This window comes from Cyrtonyx montezumae, unplaced genomic scaffold (assembly GCF_038088225.1).
Source record: "Cyrtonyx montezumae isolate F1298 unplaced genomic scaffold, pur_monq_1.0 scaffold_3, whole genome shotgun sequence".
NCBI lineage: Eukaryota > Metazoa > Chordata > Aves > Galliformes > Odontophoridae > Cyrtonyx > Cyrtonyx montezumae.
The window spans coordinates 116,325,269-116,342,793 of record NW_027072034.1 but is presented as its reverse complement, the minus strand read 5'-3'; the positions used below and the strand labels follow the sequence as shown (position 1 = coordinate 116,342,793).

The 17,525-nt window shown below is 37.0% G+C and overlaps 1 protein-coding gene across 4 annotated transcripts in view; it reads left to right on the top strand.

The window, feature by feature from the left end:
* Positions 1-17,525, top strand: part of MYBPC1 (myosin binding protein C1) — a 70,992-nt gene that overhangs the window by 16,411 nt on the left and 37,056 nt on the right. For 2 of the 4 annotated variants that reach the window (XM_065743170.1, XM_065743168.1), the window contains exons 2-7: positions 3,274-3,306; positions 5,462-5,503; positions 10,138-10,170; positions 10,533-10,568; positions 11,880-11,915; positions 14,435-14,539. In XM_065743170.1, the coding sequence (XP_065599242.1) occupies positions 3,274-3,306; positions 5,462-5,503; positions 10,138-10,170; positions 10,533-10,568; positions 11,880-11,915; positions 14,435-14,539 (285 nt within the window). The remainder of the gene's footprint in view (positions 1-3,273; positions 3,307-5,461; positions 5,504-10,137; positions 10,171-10,532; positions 10,569-11,879; positions 11,916-14,434; positions 14,540-17,525) is intronic. The other 2 variants (XM_065743169.1, XM_065743171.1) reach the window with 2 other exon arrangements.

The following is a 17,525-nucleotide window of genomic DNA, read 5'->3' as shown; positions in this document are numbered from 1 at the left end:
CTCAAGAGGCTTGTCCTAATTCATTGAAGAATGTTTCTCCCAAGGGTTTTAGGAGCACCTGATGGAAACACTTTCTTCATCATCAGCCTCCTGACAATGCCTTGACAGAGCACCATATTAGGCAATGGGATTGTTGAGAATGGCATTTGGGACCCCCAGTGAGTGTGTCTCCTAGGGAAGGACTACAACAGCAAGCTGCTTATTGAGTGCACAGAGCCCTTTCCTGGCTGACAAGTCTGTTGCAGAGGTCATCCAGAGAGGGCTATCATTCTTTAGGGAGGTGGAAACTACTCAGTGCTATTAATGGTTTTTTCCTGGCTGTCCTCAGGAATAGAACTGTAAGCACAGCATGACCATGAAAGGGGTTGCACATGATCTAAAGATTATGATGAAGTATCTCCCATGTCTTTACTGCCTCCAGTGCCTGGAACTCTCCACTTCTCCTTTTTTTGATGTTGTTGTTTTTTTTGCCTCCCACTCCATGCTTCATGTCTCTCTTCTCAGCTCAGTTTTTGCCTGTTTTCCTAGCAATAACTTGAACAGCCTTGAACTGCGATTCAAGAAAGAAACCACTGATTTCCATGTCTGGCTTCAGCCATCTTCCTGTCTGAATTCTCGGGACTGAATTGTGTGTAGGGCAAGAAGTTGGGAGGGAACAGAGACAGTACAGCTAATTTAAACTGGCCAAAGGGATATTCCATACCATAAGACATAATGCAAAAGGGGAATTTTGAAGAGGGTGGCAGTTCATCTCCCTCTCTTCTACTCACTGGATGGCTACCTGGCATTGATTGGGGGTGGGGGGGGGGTGAGCAATTGCTTGTGCATCACTTGTTACATATACATTCATATATACACATATATAATTTGTCATAACTATTGTACTTTTCCTTATCTATTAGTAAATAGTTTTATCTCAACTCATGAGTGCTACTTTTTATTCTTCTCCCCGTGCCACTGGGAATGGGGAGAAGTGTGTGAATGACTGTATGGTGCTTAATCACTTGCAGGGTTAAACTACAACACCATCACAGATCTGTAGAACAGTTGAGGTTGGAAAAGATCTCTGGAGAATGTCTAGTCTAACTTCTTTGCTTAGAACAGAGTCAGTAGAACATGATGGCCATGACAGTGCTCAGGTTTTGAGTACCTCCTTGTTTATATGCACATGTAAAATTACTTTTATATTATAAAAATAGTGTTTAGGTTTGGTCTGCACTGCAGATTTTTTATAACACTTGTGTGTACTGATAGTTAAGCCAGTGCTGTAAAGGTGTGTGATTTCTGACCAAATTGTGTGATAGGAGACCGTGAATATCTGTAAAAATGAACAGGATATTGAGTTTTGGATATGATGGGTGACTATATACTAACACTGCAAAGTACAGATTTCTGGAACAGCTGCATCTAGACCTCGAGTGTATTGCACACCTACAGTTTTAGGCTGGCGAAGTAGAGATGTCATTTTATTCTCAGTGTGAGATTTCAAAGTAGTAAAGGAGTGATGTTCCAAGACTTTCTTTTCCTATTTTCTAAGACCACAAGCAGCGTTTCCTATATTAATAGTAATAGATTAAAATAGTAAATATTAATATCGTTATTAATATATAATTATCTATAGTTTATATATATAGTTATATATAGTTATTAATAATTTGTAAATATCAATAGTAATAGAGTAGAAAAACAAATAACTATAAATGTAATTAAAGTTATTGTATTCTAAGGAGATTCTGTGTCTGTCTGTCTTTAATATACATTTTTCTTTTTATTTTATGATATGAGTTGTGATCAGGATTGTAGCACAGTGCCTCTTCCCCCTAGTGAGGATTCTGTTTGGACTCTCTACAATGATTTTTGTGTATGTTTACGTATGTGACTGCAAGTTCCTAAACCATATCGTATTCTGACACTCAGCCTAAAATTGTCTTTGCACTAAAATATTCTTCCTTTCATATAATGCATGAATTTGTTAAGAACGAAAAGTATGTTTTAGCTATATTTAGACCTGGGTGCAAAGGAATAGTCTTACTAGCATTTTTGTGTGGTAGAAATTTAAGCTTTGTTTCCTGAATATGACCTGAAGATAGGGTCCCGAAGGTTAATACTCATAACATGGCAGAGGTTACTATCAGTCGTCTACTGTTACTGTTAAGGGTTTCAACCTTTTAAATCGTTGCTTGTTGCAAGTAGTTGAACTGTAAGTCATTGCACTATCTCCTATAAATATTCTTATTTTCAACCTGTCTAGAATCCTAATACTTACAGTTTGACAATGAACATCCTAAATTCCTTTGACTATTTTAAAAATAAGCTTTATCTAGTTAATTTACTCTTGTATTTTCATATTGAAGCACATGACACTGCTAAGGATAACAATCAAATAGGACAGAAAGACCAGTTTCTCTATCACACAATTAAAGAGGGTAGTGATTTAAATTTAAAAAAATGGAGGGAGGGAGGGAGGTAGGGAGGAAGGGAGGAAGGGAGGAAGAAGGGAGGAAGGGAGGAAGAAGGGAGGAAGGGAGGAAGGGAGGAAGAAGGGAGGAAGGGAGGAAGGGAGGAAGGGAGGAAGAAGGGAGGAAGGGAGGAAGGGAGGAAGGGAGGAAGGGAGGAAGAAGGGAGGAAGGGAGGAAGGGAGGAAAGGAGGAAGAAGGGAGGAAGGGAGGAAGGGAAGGGAGGAAGGGAAGGGGGGGAGGGAGGAAGGGAAGGGAGGGAGGGAGGGAGGGAGGGAGGGAGGAAATAAAGATTAAGAAAGACTCAAGCGTCATAATTAAGGTACTATATTATTCCAGTTGATAAAAAATTTGCTCAAACATAAGCTATCTTTTGACATAAGAATATCAGTTATGATGTTGCCTTAGTAAGTTAAACACTGTAAGTACCAGTTGACAAATCCAACACACATTTGAAATTCAGATTAGATTCCTTAGCATTCCAGAACTGTCTTTAGAAACTGGTTTTGACAAGATTTCCAGAAAAGTTCTAGGGTCCACCTATATAAATTAATATGAGATACGCAGGTGGACAAATATGGTATCTCTCCAGGTTGAACAAGTTCCATTCCTTCTTTTCAAAGAGCATAAACTTTAGGGTTCTGACCATGCCATTATAAAGATGTTTGATATTGCCTGTGTGAAAGCCAACAAAATTTGAGAACTGCTTTGAAACATTAAATTAACCCAAACTCCAAATTCAGCAATAGTATACCATTAGTGTGAAAACTATATGCTTTTGATTTTTGATTTTTGTATTCTTTTCTCTTTTTTTCAGAGACTGAAACTGAAAATGCTCTACCACCTCCAGGTTAGTGTGAAAAAAAAAAAAATAAAGCTAATGAGTGCTCTAATACTAACAAGAGAATTGCATGAGGCTAGATACTACATAGCGATAATATGTTCTATGTTCGTTGCCTTTCTGAAAGTAAGAAGACAATTAGAATGGTAAGAAAGCCTGCCCAAATAAGATATTCTCGCTTTATGTTTCTTCCATGTTCATATCTTTTCATTCAATTTTTGTTTAAGATACCTGATATTTGTATAATGATGTAAATACACATTTTTGTATACATTTCCCATCAGTATATGAGAAAATGATGACTACTTAAATTCTGTGGCTAAATTATTCTGTCTTTCTTGATGTGAACAACATTTAACTACCAAAATAATCCATTTCACTTCCTATTGAAGGAAGGTGAACTGTGAACAAAGAAAACAGAATCAAGCATGAGATTCATCTTACTTAAGATTCATCTTACAAAACTGATGAGAGGTCTGGAGCATAAATCTTATGAGGAGCAGCTGAGGGAGCTGGGATTGTTTAGTCTGGAGAAAAGGAGGCTCAGAGGAGACCTTATTGCACTCTACCACTCCCTGAAGGGGGGTTGTGGTGAGGAGGGGGTGGGCCTCTTCTCCCAGATAAATAATGACAGGACAAGAGGGAATGGCCACAAGCTGTGCTGAGGAAGATTTAGATTAGATTTGAGAAAAAAAAATTTCTCTGAAAGAGTGGTCAGGCACTGGAATGGCCTGCCTAGGGAGGTGGTTGAGGCACCATCCCTAGTGCTGTTCAAGAAGCGTTTAGATGAGGTGCTAAGGGATTTGATTTAGTAGTTCAGTGGGTAGGGATGGTGATAGGAGGATGGTTGGACTAGATGATCTTGTAGGTCCTTTCCAACCTAATGTATCTATGAATTTATGAATCTACTTAATTCTAACCATCTGAAAATCTGTTCTTGTGTAAGCTGGTCAACAATGCTTCATCTACAACCAGTGGAGAAGATCCTGGGTAATATTTGCTCATCTAATGGACATTTCCTGGAAAATGTAGATGCCATTGACTGTCTATGTTTAGGTAATTTCCTCACCAATGTCTAGGAGTGGGTGAATACATCTGAGGAAGTCAAAATTAGGTAAGATGAAACTCATGCAAAAGGACTGGAGATTCAGGTGAAGCTGATGCTCTGTGCAAAGCTGCTACCTTTTTTTCAGTGGGAGGTGGAAGGGTAGGAAAACCTCATGGATCTGAGTTGCACTGAGAAACTTATATTCTCATATGCTAATTCATACGTATATATGATATGCTTGTGTAATTTAATCATTTGGTGAATTTATTCACTCTGTAGTACCTGATCAACAGTACCAAATAAAATAATACTTCCAGTTCATAATTAACTTCCACTTACTAACTGCCTTGCAAATTGGTATTTTACACAGCAAATTCAAGACATTTTTGTTTAAATTATATACTTTTCATACAAAAAAAAAAAAAAAAGACAAAGTATGAAGACAAGGGATAGGAATATTTCACAAAAATCCAATAAAGAATTTTATGTTATTAAATATTCAGTCCAAGTTTGCTCACTCATAGGATGCTAGAGATACTTCACATAATCATCTTTGTAGTACAGGGCATGTCAGCAACACTTCTGGTAAAAAAATGCAAATTAAATAAAATATGATGATGTTAATGTAAAAGATATTGAGAAATAATCAAGAACACTCTCAATGCACTGTCCCTGTGTACTGTTTTAAGGATAAACCAGTTAGGGAATGGAGTATTACAATTAATAGCTGTCAGTGTCTCATGTCTGATCCAAGTCCATTCGTATTAGCAGTGTTATTTAATCATTTTCAAAGTCTTTCATATACAACGCCAAGAGCAAGAGACTAACACTTGATACTTACAAAACAAAAACAATATTTTGCTTCCACAGTGTACAGGAACATCAATTTCTTGTGACTCATTCAAAATATAGAAAACATTGATATGCATGCATCTGTAAAATGCTTTAAAGGATTACAGTTTTAAATTGTGCATATATGTATATTTATAAATCATTAATCAAGGTTTTTCAATAATAACAGAACCTATAATATTGATATATATTTTCTAATTCTGTGTAAGTTTTTCTTTTTTACTTTAAGATCCTCTCAAAAATATACTTGTACTTCCTACACAGAACAAAAAATACCACAGGATGGTGGAACTGAAAAGGGTAAAGGTGAGTTTGATATCATATTTCAAAAATGGACAGCATAGGAAATTTCCTAAATGCTGTTCTGATACTATGTTGCTTGAGTTATAACTCAGGAATTTAATGCCAAATTTTAAGAGTGTGATGTGAAGCTTCCTAGATCCTTTTTCTGCATGACTTATCCAGCACAAAGAAACTAGGATGCTTATAAGTATCTTCAAAAACTCTGTGAACAAGACTGACACTGTTTAGCAACAGTAGTTATATGGAATGTTCTCTTAATAGATCAAATTTCAAGTGTATTGCATGAGCAGAAAGACATCTTTCTACTAAAGCGAATATTGGCTCTGACCAGCTTTGCTTAAACTCAGTTACTGTGCACATTAATTGCCTTTAATTGGTGGGGAAAATTCCCTATCATTCTAAGCTGTTTCTATTCTACGAGATACTTGATATTTCATGTTCCATCTTTCAGTGAAGTACATTGGAGTTCACATGTTCAACTGAAAAAAATAGAAAGAAAAAAAAGAAAATTTCATATTGTCTTTCAATCTAAAAGAAGAAATTCCTCTATTCCTCTTCTTCATTGGAAGTCCAGTGGCTAAGGTCATTACAAGTTCTGAAAAATATCTCTGAGGACAGTCTACTGTTAGCAAACCCAAAATTGTTCCACTACCAATGCATGTAAAAATGTGCTCCATTTTCAATACAAATTTTGCACTGCTGTAATTAGACTCCAGCTCTGTTGGCAGCTCTACTAGTTAAGAAGATACATTTTGAGGAAACTGAGTCAAATTCTACTTCTTTTTTCACTCCCTGCTAAAGTAGAATTCAAACAGCTCAGCAGCCTATTTTGAAATGGATAATCTTTTTGGTTTTTATTCTCACAGGAGGTTAAACCAGAACAAAATATACTTACAAATGATGTAACACTTGTTTTTTTTTATTTGGCACAGTTACGCTCTCCATGGCAGATCAAGAGGTGTCTTGGTTGGAAAAACATTCTGCCTTTTGATCTCTTAGACAAAATGTTGCCTTTTAGAGACGCTAGATTCACCCCTGAAACTTGGAAATTTATTTGGCAAAGTCATGCATGGCCATTTTTCTCAGCAAAATAAAAATGCACTGAGAGTGTGTGATTCAGGTATTGCTTAGAATATAAAAATGACGATCCAAGCTTCAGTGCATGTTATTTTGCTAGCTATTTTTGCTAGCTATTTTTGCGTTGAGCAATTATTTTGACAAACAACATTTTGTGTGAGTAATCAAATCTGTCATCTTGGTAATGCAAATATAATTCAGGAATAATTTGCATGCCTAATGATAAGAAAAAGATGAAGGTCTTGCCTCAGGCTATTCTAGTAATTAGTTCTGCTTGGTTTAATTTTGTTGTGAGAAATGTTCATTCCTGAACTGAACATGCATAGTGTTCTCTTCACTGCTTACAAGTCTACATTTCACAGAATTAGAAAGAAAACACGGTAGGTATCACATCAAATACTTCAGTTGTCTTTTTATACATTATTTTATCATTTTTTACTTGAATTCAGTGAAAAAAGGGAATTTCCTAAAAAAAATAATGCTTTATTAATACTCATCCTGTTTCAGAGGATTTTGCTGCTTTGTTTCAGTTTCAGTTCGCAGAAGCAGTAGCCACCTCAATGGTAATTCCACTGAAAATCTGAATACCTGTAGATAGAAAGAATGACTTTCTGTTGAACTATCAACTTTGCAAATTAATGTCAATGCCAGACACTCAGCATTCTCAGCAGTATTATTTGTCTTTTTTTCTTTTTAGTGACACATATATGAATATATATTTGTTACATGGCATTATGCAATTTCTCCTATCAGCTCCTGCTTTGTAGCAGGGCATTGCCAAGCAAGGGAGAGTACATTTTCTGAGAGTGATTCCTTCATGTTTGTTTGCCAGAAGAAAATCTTTCTAATTGTTACTATAACACACAAAAGAGGAAAAGATTCTTTTTTTTTCTCCTTTGCCCCAAATCAATATGAATTCTAGACAGAAATACCTGGAGGTTGGATTTTGTTTAAGCTACCTTTAAAATTGTTTCTGTAGTTTCATAAATAATAGATTTGGATACTTCCTTGAATGGCTTTAAGATAGAAAACATTTCATATCTGAATTCCACAGTGATTTTATGATAGTGTACATTAGCAGTTGTGACTCCTTTGTTGCTAAATTATAAGAAACAGCACACTGGTATCAGGGGCAGCTCTCTGCAGCACAGTCAGACAGTGCCTGAATCTGGTGTCTAGGAAAGAAATGTTGGTCCATAGTTATGGAGTATGTGTTCTATATTTTTCCCCTAATTTCTCAAATTAGTTGCAGAAGTTAGCAAATAAAGTATATCTTCCTGTGTGTCTGTCTTATTGTTCTATTTCTTTGTAGGAGTTATTGTCTATGTGAAAGAAAATATGTCCCTTTATGTCCACTGTAAAGATAAAAAATGGAGGATGAGTCATAAAGTCTTTGTTATGTTGTCATTACTTTGCAGTAAGTCAGCAGGTCACAGCAGTAACTATGTGTGTGCAGATTTTTTTTATGGTATTCATAGTTTGAAAACATTTACTGAAAGATTCAGGATACAGAAGAGCATACATTTCATCTTCAGATCAAAATGTGATTCACCAAATTTACTACGTTATCCCATACTCATTCATTTTACATACTTCTGCATTTGTTTTTAATTTTAGCATCTTCAACATTGATTACTGTTACAATTGTGTTTCCAGTTAAATAATAAATGAATTTTGATATCAATTTGCTCATTCCTTTTTAGGTCCAATCCAGCTGTTCAGAGAACTACTCAGATTTCTGCATGTTTTACTGATATCTTTTCTCTAGGTTCCATCCAATCATCTACTAAAATATTTGCATGCTTCATTCTTGTTATTTCTCCAGGTTTCACTTATTCGTTCATCTCTGTACTAAAACTTCCATTGCTGATGTACGTACTTCAGTCACAGGGCCAAGTCCCCTTGATAGGAGTGCTGAACAGTCTTTGAAAATCAGATAGGTAACGGAAGGCAGCTAAATTTCTAAACTCTTAAAGAATTAAAATGTGCTCAGTAATTTCAGCAAAATCTAAAATGACTGAACCAGTTGATTGAGTTACTAGAGATCTATTTTTGTAGAATGAATACAGTGGTTCACTGTTTGTCATGTTTATCTGTCTCCTGCCTTAGCCCTCCTCAATACTTAATCTGGTGTGCAGTAATACAAAAAATGTTAAGGCATTCTGAACACTATTGCAGCTGCAAAGAAGTGTCTCTGTCCTGTTCACCACTCCTGCTTGGTCATCAGTGAGCGACAGCAAGGGATCAGCAAAGAACAATTAATAACTTTACAAGCTCTGCTCACCATTTAAATCAAATTTGAGGTGCTGCTTCAAAAGGATTCATTTAATTGCTACAACAATATGTTAAAAAATCTGGCATCATTTATCATTACTGCTCTTTCATAGAAAATCAACATTCAATGTCTGCTAAGTCCAGTGGAAGGTGAAGGTGGTGAGAATGTGCCCACATAAGCTATGGGGTTTTTTGTTGCTTTTTTTTTGTTGTTTGTTTGTTTAATGAATAAAAAATTATGATTGTAATTTAATATATTAATCCTTCATCTGTAGGCTTACAATTAAAACTCATATCTTCTTACCAAGGGATTTTTTTTAAAAAAAATTTGATCAATTGTTAAAAAGGAATGAGTAAAATGTCACAGCTAAGTAGTTAAATTCTATCAGACCTTCAACTAGCCTTCAGTGATCAATCAAGCATAAAATTTAATAATTTTTTTAAATGTAATTAAATGTTATGTGTTTTATGCCATTGCTATTGCATTTGTCCTTGAAAAAATAAAGACAAATTATACTTTAAGTAAGTCAAAATCAAAGGATAGCTAAGTAAGTCATTGATTCTTGAAACCCAAATCTGAAAAAAGTTAATACTTTTCATAAAATTAATCTATTTCAGATATCTTTCCTCCACTTTGAAATGTTCTCCAGATTATTTTTCATTACATTATAATATACTTATCATTATATTTATGTGCAAATTAAATCCTAAATATGTCTAGTTTGTTCTAGTTTTCAACTGTTTCACAGGTAATTATTTTATTTTATTTTATTTTATTTTATTTTATTTTATTTTATTTTATTTTATGACACTAAAACCTTCTATATATTTTAATCAGATTTAGGAGATTATTGTAAAAATAGCCTTTACCTTATTCTGTATTTCTGATAAGCATGATTACAATATTTTAGTTTTAATGTCAGTTTCATGTTTTTCAGGCTGTTGGCTTATACAAATATGCATACATAACCATACTTTATTAGATAAAGCATTTTAAAATACCTGAATAACAATTGTTTCTAGTGATTTGATACCTGATGATTGCCAACATTTAGAGTGATTAAAAGGAAAATCCAATGGGATGATAATAATTCTACCTATATGTTAAGTCATTATCCTATAATATGTATAAAATGTGGGGGGAAAAAAGCTATTTATTTGTTGCATTTTAGCTTAATATTCAAATATGTAAATAATAAAGTATAATTATTGGAGACTCTTTCTAACTGTTGCATGTCTTGATCTAATGATGCTGAATGTATATGTGGTACACATTTTAATTGCAGACATGGACATCAGAGAAATGGCATCATCCTCAGGTCAGATATGTGATTGACCTTGATTTTATTGTGGCTTTTTTATGTATTCACTGTGGATGACATCTCTAACAAGCAGAACCACTCAGCAGCTTTCATATAAACTCATGATTTAATAATAGATCACAGTTCACATCTCATTTTTTCTTTTACTTGCTTGAAAGATTAAGGTTTACCATTTCAGCTTCTGAATTATGCAAAGCTTTCTTCATCAGTTTGAAGCTTCCATTGTGAATGCTCCTGACTATTATGAATTTTCCCTTTCTGTTGCAGGTTTTACATTTTCACAAATTTGTTTTAAAGCAGATGATCATCTGTGCTTTGAGTTTCTTTATGTATTTTCTTATTTGTATTTCTTTTCACAGACGAAGATGACACTTCAGTTAGTACACCACCAGCAGGTTAGGACCATGATAGTTCTTTTGTGTGTATGTATGTATGGATTTTTCTCTTGACTATTAATGAACAAAGACTACAAATTTTGGGACTGAATTCAAAACATACTCATTAGAGAATAAGATTTCTGAGGTGTCCTAAAATAATTTAATCCATATTCAGGAGCACAAGACCTTAACACCATATAGGTTTCTTTCTGGTCCTGTCTTGAATTTTTTATTAGAACTTCTGCCATTGGAAAGTAGAATATTAGTTAGCAGTTTTGAAGACAACCCTCTTAACTGATACTACTAAAAAAAATAAGGCATTTTTAGGTTTTGTTCTGAGAGAAAATTCCAGAATTACAAATAAAATAGATGCCTTATGATTTTGAATTACATTTATCCATAGAATTGCCTGTCACCTCTCTTTAGACCATAAGGCTTACAAGTTGCCTAGAAGACAGGTAGTTTTAATTTACTGTTTCAAGATGGCATATAAAAAACATTTGGTTGTTGGCAGAAGAAGAAAAGCAACAGTACAGCGGTCATTCATGTTTATTGTGATGTTGGCAAGACTTCAACATTGTTTGCTTAATTTGTCTTTTTAAACCAATGTATGAAACAGAGATTTTGAACATTAAAATGTATTGTAATGTGTCAAATGAAAAGCTTTTATTCTTTGTTTAAAAAATAATGATAAACTTTTAACTAAAAACAGTTTTAGTCATCTTCACTCTGTTAAATTTTCTTGATTAAAAAAAAATTGACATTATTAGCCATGGGCTGCATGCTATCTGAAAAATCATTAGCAGTGCATTGATCAAAAATGGTAGGGATTCTCACTGATAAAAGCCAAAAACATAAATAAAGCTTTAGATAAAAAAACTCTGTTTTAATTTCAACTATTAATAATATTTTTTCAGCTTAAATAATTAGACTAATTTAACAATTCAAAATACTACCCCCTCAGATAAATATTGAAAAACATAAAAAATGTGTTATTTGAAGTACCCCAAAGGATGAGTGAAGTACCCCAAAGGATGAGTGAAGCTTTAACAAACCCTTCTAAATATAAACTACTACAAAGGAAGTCTCAAGTAGAAATTGAACTAAACTGAGGCTTTCCAGAGAAACTGGGGAAAGATTTCTGACTATTTTTTCTCGTCTGTTCACTTCCTTTTTCTGTTATTCGAATAGTTCCTCATGGGCACAGCCCTAGATATTTATTCTAATCTTCTTGCATGAAGAATCATTGTTCTTAAAATCCTCAAGTCCTGAGGCCAGTTAAATTGTGATCTCTGAGCTGGTGTTATCTAAATTGCTCTTCCCTTTCAGATGGGATGTCTAAGCCAGCGGAAAGAAAAGATTCAGGTGAGACCTCCTGAACAACACATTGCAACAGTCCAAACTTTATATGATACAATGATTATTAATGAATTATTTCTTAAAGATAGGAGTTATTGTTAATTCCACTATTTACACAGTATCAACCGTTAACTTTTCAAAATTAGAAACTTAAATAATTTTCTCACAGCTAAACTGGAGGAGAGAGAGAAGACTCTGATGTACCAGACAGGATACATACCAGACACATACATACATACCTATCTATCTGCATGTATTTCCATACAGATAGATATGCAACTATTCCCTTCCTCCTCAGCCTACAGGGTGGCAGTGGCTTACCTGAATCTCATATACAGGCCTCAGGAGACTGTAGGAGAATGGTTTCTGCTCACAGCGCAAAGGATGGTGGGGAGAACTTAGCAAAGTCATAACCTCTTTCTTCCTACTCTGCCAGGTAACGCATACTGAGTCCAATTTTGTGGTTTCAGGATTTGCAGCCTCTGGAACAAAATGAGCAGCAAGTACTTCAACCATGGTTACTGATGGTGTAACAGCCTATGCCAGTCCTGTGATCCAATGTCAAACCCACCTTCTGTTTTGATTGTTTAATAGACAGGAAAAGCTAATACCCAGAGATGATGATAATATTTCTGCGTTACATGGCACCAAATTAATGAGTCAATGTATACCTCCTTCATCTATTAATATCCTTTTTCCATTTCACACTGTGGTCTCTCAGGTTCACTACTGCACCTCACCAATTCCTATTTCAAGCACTGTCAGATCCTTCTGTTCATACCTGTAACTCTCACTTGTTCTTGTGTTATGTGTTTCCATGTACTAATATACCATACCAGCATAATGTACATAGTTTGTACAGAGAGTATATATAGATATGTATCTATATATTTCTTTGTGCATGTGTGTCTGTATATGTTTTTATATATGTGTATATACATGTGTATATACATGTATGTTTTATACAAGCAGAAATATACAGAAGTATTACTTACATCAGCCGTAATTCATTGAAAGAGCTAAAGACAAAGATGTTATAGCAAAGCTATCCAACATTTCTATGTCCCTCTGAAATTTCTTACCGGCTTTAGGTCAATAAAAACGATTTAGTTGTCTTTTTCTATGGTTGTCATGAGTTGTGTTTCATTTGTCAACAGAGGTAATTTTCATGAGTTGAAAGGGTTCCTGTAGCAGCCAACTCTATGCAGTAGGCAATTTTGTCTTATGGCAAATGAATTTCTATGGAAAATATTGAACAGGGAAAATAACTTAAATTTCAAGGACAGAATTGAGTAGCTGCATGTTGCTTAATTAGTTCATGATTTGTACAAGTTATTAAACAAAAACAAAAGAGTATCGGATAAATAATAAAAATTTACCTTTGATTCAAAAAACAACTAGAGATCCAATGGGAACAAGGAAGACAGCTCTGGTTTGAAAGTTATAGCCTACTTTGTTTGATATAGTCATACGTATACACATTTGATCTACTATTCTGTGGTATGAGGTTAACACTGGCTTTACTCAGTGTATCCTACATGCTAACCAGAACTCATCAAAAAAGGAAAGAAATCTTGATGTTTGGACTCCGCAAGTTATTTCTCAGAACATGAGATTTACTTTGCCTTTTGGAATGGAGGGATTCTTTTTTGGAATGGACAGATTGTCACTATCATACTTTCTCTGTCTTTTTGTTAGGAATCAGCTCTGAGCACAGTTTTGCATGCATTTACCAAAGATGCAACTGCACAGCACAAAGCTCTGGATGTTCATATATCAGAAACACCAGAAATACACATTTGTACTAGCACTGTTTTCTGCCTTGAAAAAATTGCTCACCTGCCTCTTTTTTCACTATAATTACTCTTCGTTCTCTTCAATTTCCAAAATCTCAGTTTCCAGAATAGAACATGTTCTGCCTGAATATGTGACAGAATTATTTCCATCTGACAAACTATTTCTCTTTACTGATTGATTCCCAAACTCTCTGCTTCTATCATAGAGAACAAAGATGAGAAGTCAGCTTCAACACTGGTCTACTAAATGAGCAAAAAAGAAGAGCCAACTTGTACAGTCAACTGAGTTTGAGATTTGCAGGGACCCACAGAAACTATCATCATCTTTATTTTGCATGTGCTTATAGCTGTTTGTGTTTTCAGAACTTCCACCTCTGTTTTCCATTCTGAAAAACAAAGAGCTGACGTTTGTCTGTTGCCTCCATAAAGCACTCATGGTTGAATGCTGGTGCCATTCAAAATGTTCATTACTCACCTTGGCTGATCAGATTTCCCTGTTTTCCTCTCTGAGAGTTTCGTTTTTTGTTATCACAGAGGTAGCATTCTTTCAGAAGCTGTACACAATGTGACAGCCAAGCAGTGGATGTCATTGTGAACAAACATGTCTTTCAGGACATCTAAAGAGAGAGGTAATAGGGTTAGAGAGTTTAGTGAGCTCAGGTAAGTGTATTTTGGAGGGAGTAAAACATCGGCATATAATTGATATTTTCCTCTTTCTCTGTATCTCAGTATGGTCTATTGGAGAAGGTGCTCCAGAAGAGACAGAAAAACGTGACGACTCCCAGAGATCCACTTTATTCGTTGAAAAACCTCAGAGTGGTACAGTGAGTGTTGGTAAGTGCTTCGAAACAAAATCAAACGCCACTTCTGGAGAGAGAAACACAGAGACTGGAAAAATGTATGCAATTCAGGTAGCAATCAGCTTCTGTCCTCTGAAAGGCCAGAGTGACCATGAAATGGTGGAGTTTGCTATTCTTGGTGATGTCAAGAGGGTGACTAGCAAAACTGCTACCTTGGACTTCTGGAGGGCAGACTTTGACCTGTTCAGGATGCTTGTTGCAAGGGTCCCTTGGGACTCGCTCCTGAGGGGTAAAGAGGTCCAGGAAGCCTGGATGCTCCTCAAGATGGAAATCTTAAAGGCACAGGAGCAGGCTGTCCCGGAGTCCCGTAAGTCGAGCCGGAGGGGAAGAAGACCAGTGTGGATGAACCAGGATCTTTTGTTGAGACTCCGAGAGAAAAAGAGAGTCTATGTCCTCTGGAAGATGGGACAGGCTACTTGGGGAGATTACAGAGAGCTTGCCAAGATTTGCAGGCAGGAAGTTAGAAATGCAAAAGCCCAGCTCGAACTTAGACTGGCTACTGTAGTAAAGGAGAACAGAAAATCCTTTTACAAATATATTAACAGTAAGAGAAGAACTAAGGAGAATTTCTCTCCTTTACTTGATGCGGCAGGGAATGTAACCACAGAGGATAAGGAAAAGGCTGAGGTTCTTAATGCCTTCTTCACATCTGTCTTTAATAGACAGAGCAGTTATCCTCAGGGTACTTTTTGCCCTGACCTAGAAGTCTGGGATGGAGCACATAATACGCCCCCTGTGATCCAAGCAGAGACAGTCAGAGACAGGCTGGCAGAGGTGATTGCCAAGCCACTTTCTACATCTATCAGAATTCCTGGTTATCTAGAGAGGTCCCACAAGATTGGAGGCTTTCCGATGTGACTCCCATCTACAAGAAGGAAGACATCTACATAAGGAAGACCCAGGGAACTACAGGCCTGTCAGCCTGACCTCGGTATCAGGGAAAGTTATGGAGCAGATGATCTTGAGGGAGATCACACGGCACGTGCACAGCAACCAGGGGATCAGACCCAGCCAGCACGGGTTCACAAAGGGCAGGTCGTGCTTGTCCAACCTCATCTCTTTCTATGACTGGGTGACCAGACTGGTAGATGAGGGAAAGGCTGTTGATGTAGTCTACCTGAATTTCAGCAAGGCCTTTGACACAGTCTCCCACAGTATTCTCGTGGGAAAACTGGTAGCCCGTGGCGTGGACAGGTTCACTCTTCTCTGGGTGAAGAACTGGCTAGAGGGCCGTGCCCAGAGGGTAGTGGTTAATGTAGTTAAGTCCAGCTGGCGTCCTGTTACGAGTGGTGTCCCCCAAGGGTCAGTTTTGGGGCCCATCTTGTTTAATATCTTTATTGATGACCTAGAAGAGGGGATTAAGTGTACCCTCAATAAGTTTGCAGATGATACCAAGTTGGGAGGATGTCTCGATCTTCTGGAGGGTAGGGAGGCCCTTCAGAGGGATCAGGATAGACTGAACAGCTGGGCTGAGCTCAATGGGATGAGGTTCAATAAGGCCAAGTGCCGGGTCCTGCACTTTGGCCACAATAACCCCATGCAATGCTATAGGCTTGGGGCAGAATGGCTTGAAGAATGTATAGAGGAAAAGGACCTGGGGGTGTTGGTTGATGCTCGGCTCAACATGAGTCGGCAGTGTGCCCAGGTGGCCAAGAAGGCCAACGGCATCCTGGCCTGTATTAGAAATAGTGTAGCCAGCAGGAGCAGGGAGGTGATCATCCCCCTGTACTCAGCTCTGGTACGGCCGCACCTCGAGTACTGTGTTCAGTTTTGGGCCCCTCACTACAAGAAGGACATTGAGGCCCTGGAGCGTGTTCAGAGAAGGGCAACAAAACTGGTGAGGGGTCTGGAGCACAAGTCTTATGAGGAGCAGCTGAGGGAGCTGGGATTGTTTAGTCTGGAGAAAAGGAAGCTCAGAGGAGACCTTATTGCACTCTACCACCCCCTGAAGGGGGGTTGTGGTGAGGAGGGGGTGGGCCTCTTCTCCCTGATAAATAATGACAGGACGAGAGAGAATGGCCACAAGTTGTGCTGGGGAAGATTTAGATTAGATTTGAGGAAAAAATTTTTCTCAGAAAGAGTGGTCAGGCACTGGAATGGCCTGCCTAGGAAGGTGGTTGAGGCACCATCCCTAGCGCTGTTCAAGAAGCGTTTAGATGAGGTGCTAAGGGATTTGATTTAGTAGTTCAGTGGGTAGGGATGGTGTTAGGAGGATGGTTGGACTAGATGATCTTGTAGGTCCTTTCCAACCTAATGTATCTATGAATCTCTGCTTACAAATGATTTTAGTTGGATGAGAACTCCTCTCTTTGAAAGCAAAGCTGAATGTTCAAAAAAGAACAACAATAAAATCTTACATTCAAAACAAAATAAAAATGTTATAGCTTACTCAGCACAATGGCCAAAAGTTTTCTGAGAGCTGATTATTGTAATGCTGTTAGCTGTAATGTCATTGATATGTCAGGAATATCTACATGATGGCCTTCAGAGCAGCTTAGATATTCCCAGTTCAACATTTATACGCTACAGCTGCAGATAAATCAATTACACTAACAGGAAGAGAGAAGGCTGATAGGAAGCAACCATCACCACTACTATAATTCTGGGGGATTTGCTCTGGACAGTTTCTAGTCCTTGGCCTATATATCTTCTAGCAATTGGAGCACAGGAGGTAAACTGCCTGAGCACACCTTCAGTTTTAATTTAAACGTGGAGGAATCCAGTCCAAGCATGTCAAGATTTTTCTATGATGGAAACCAGAGTGCAATAAATGAGGATGGTGAGATTTGCTTCCTAACAGCACTCCCGTGACATACTTACATATTAACATCTCAGTGCAAGAAGGATAGCAGCACTGTAGCTGTGGTGCCAAGTTCAGTACAGGCTGCTTAGTATGTCTGCTATGTATTGGGATAAGTGCCCGTTGATAAGTGGGCAGATGTGCTTTTCATACACTGCTA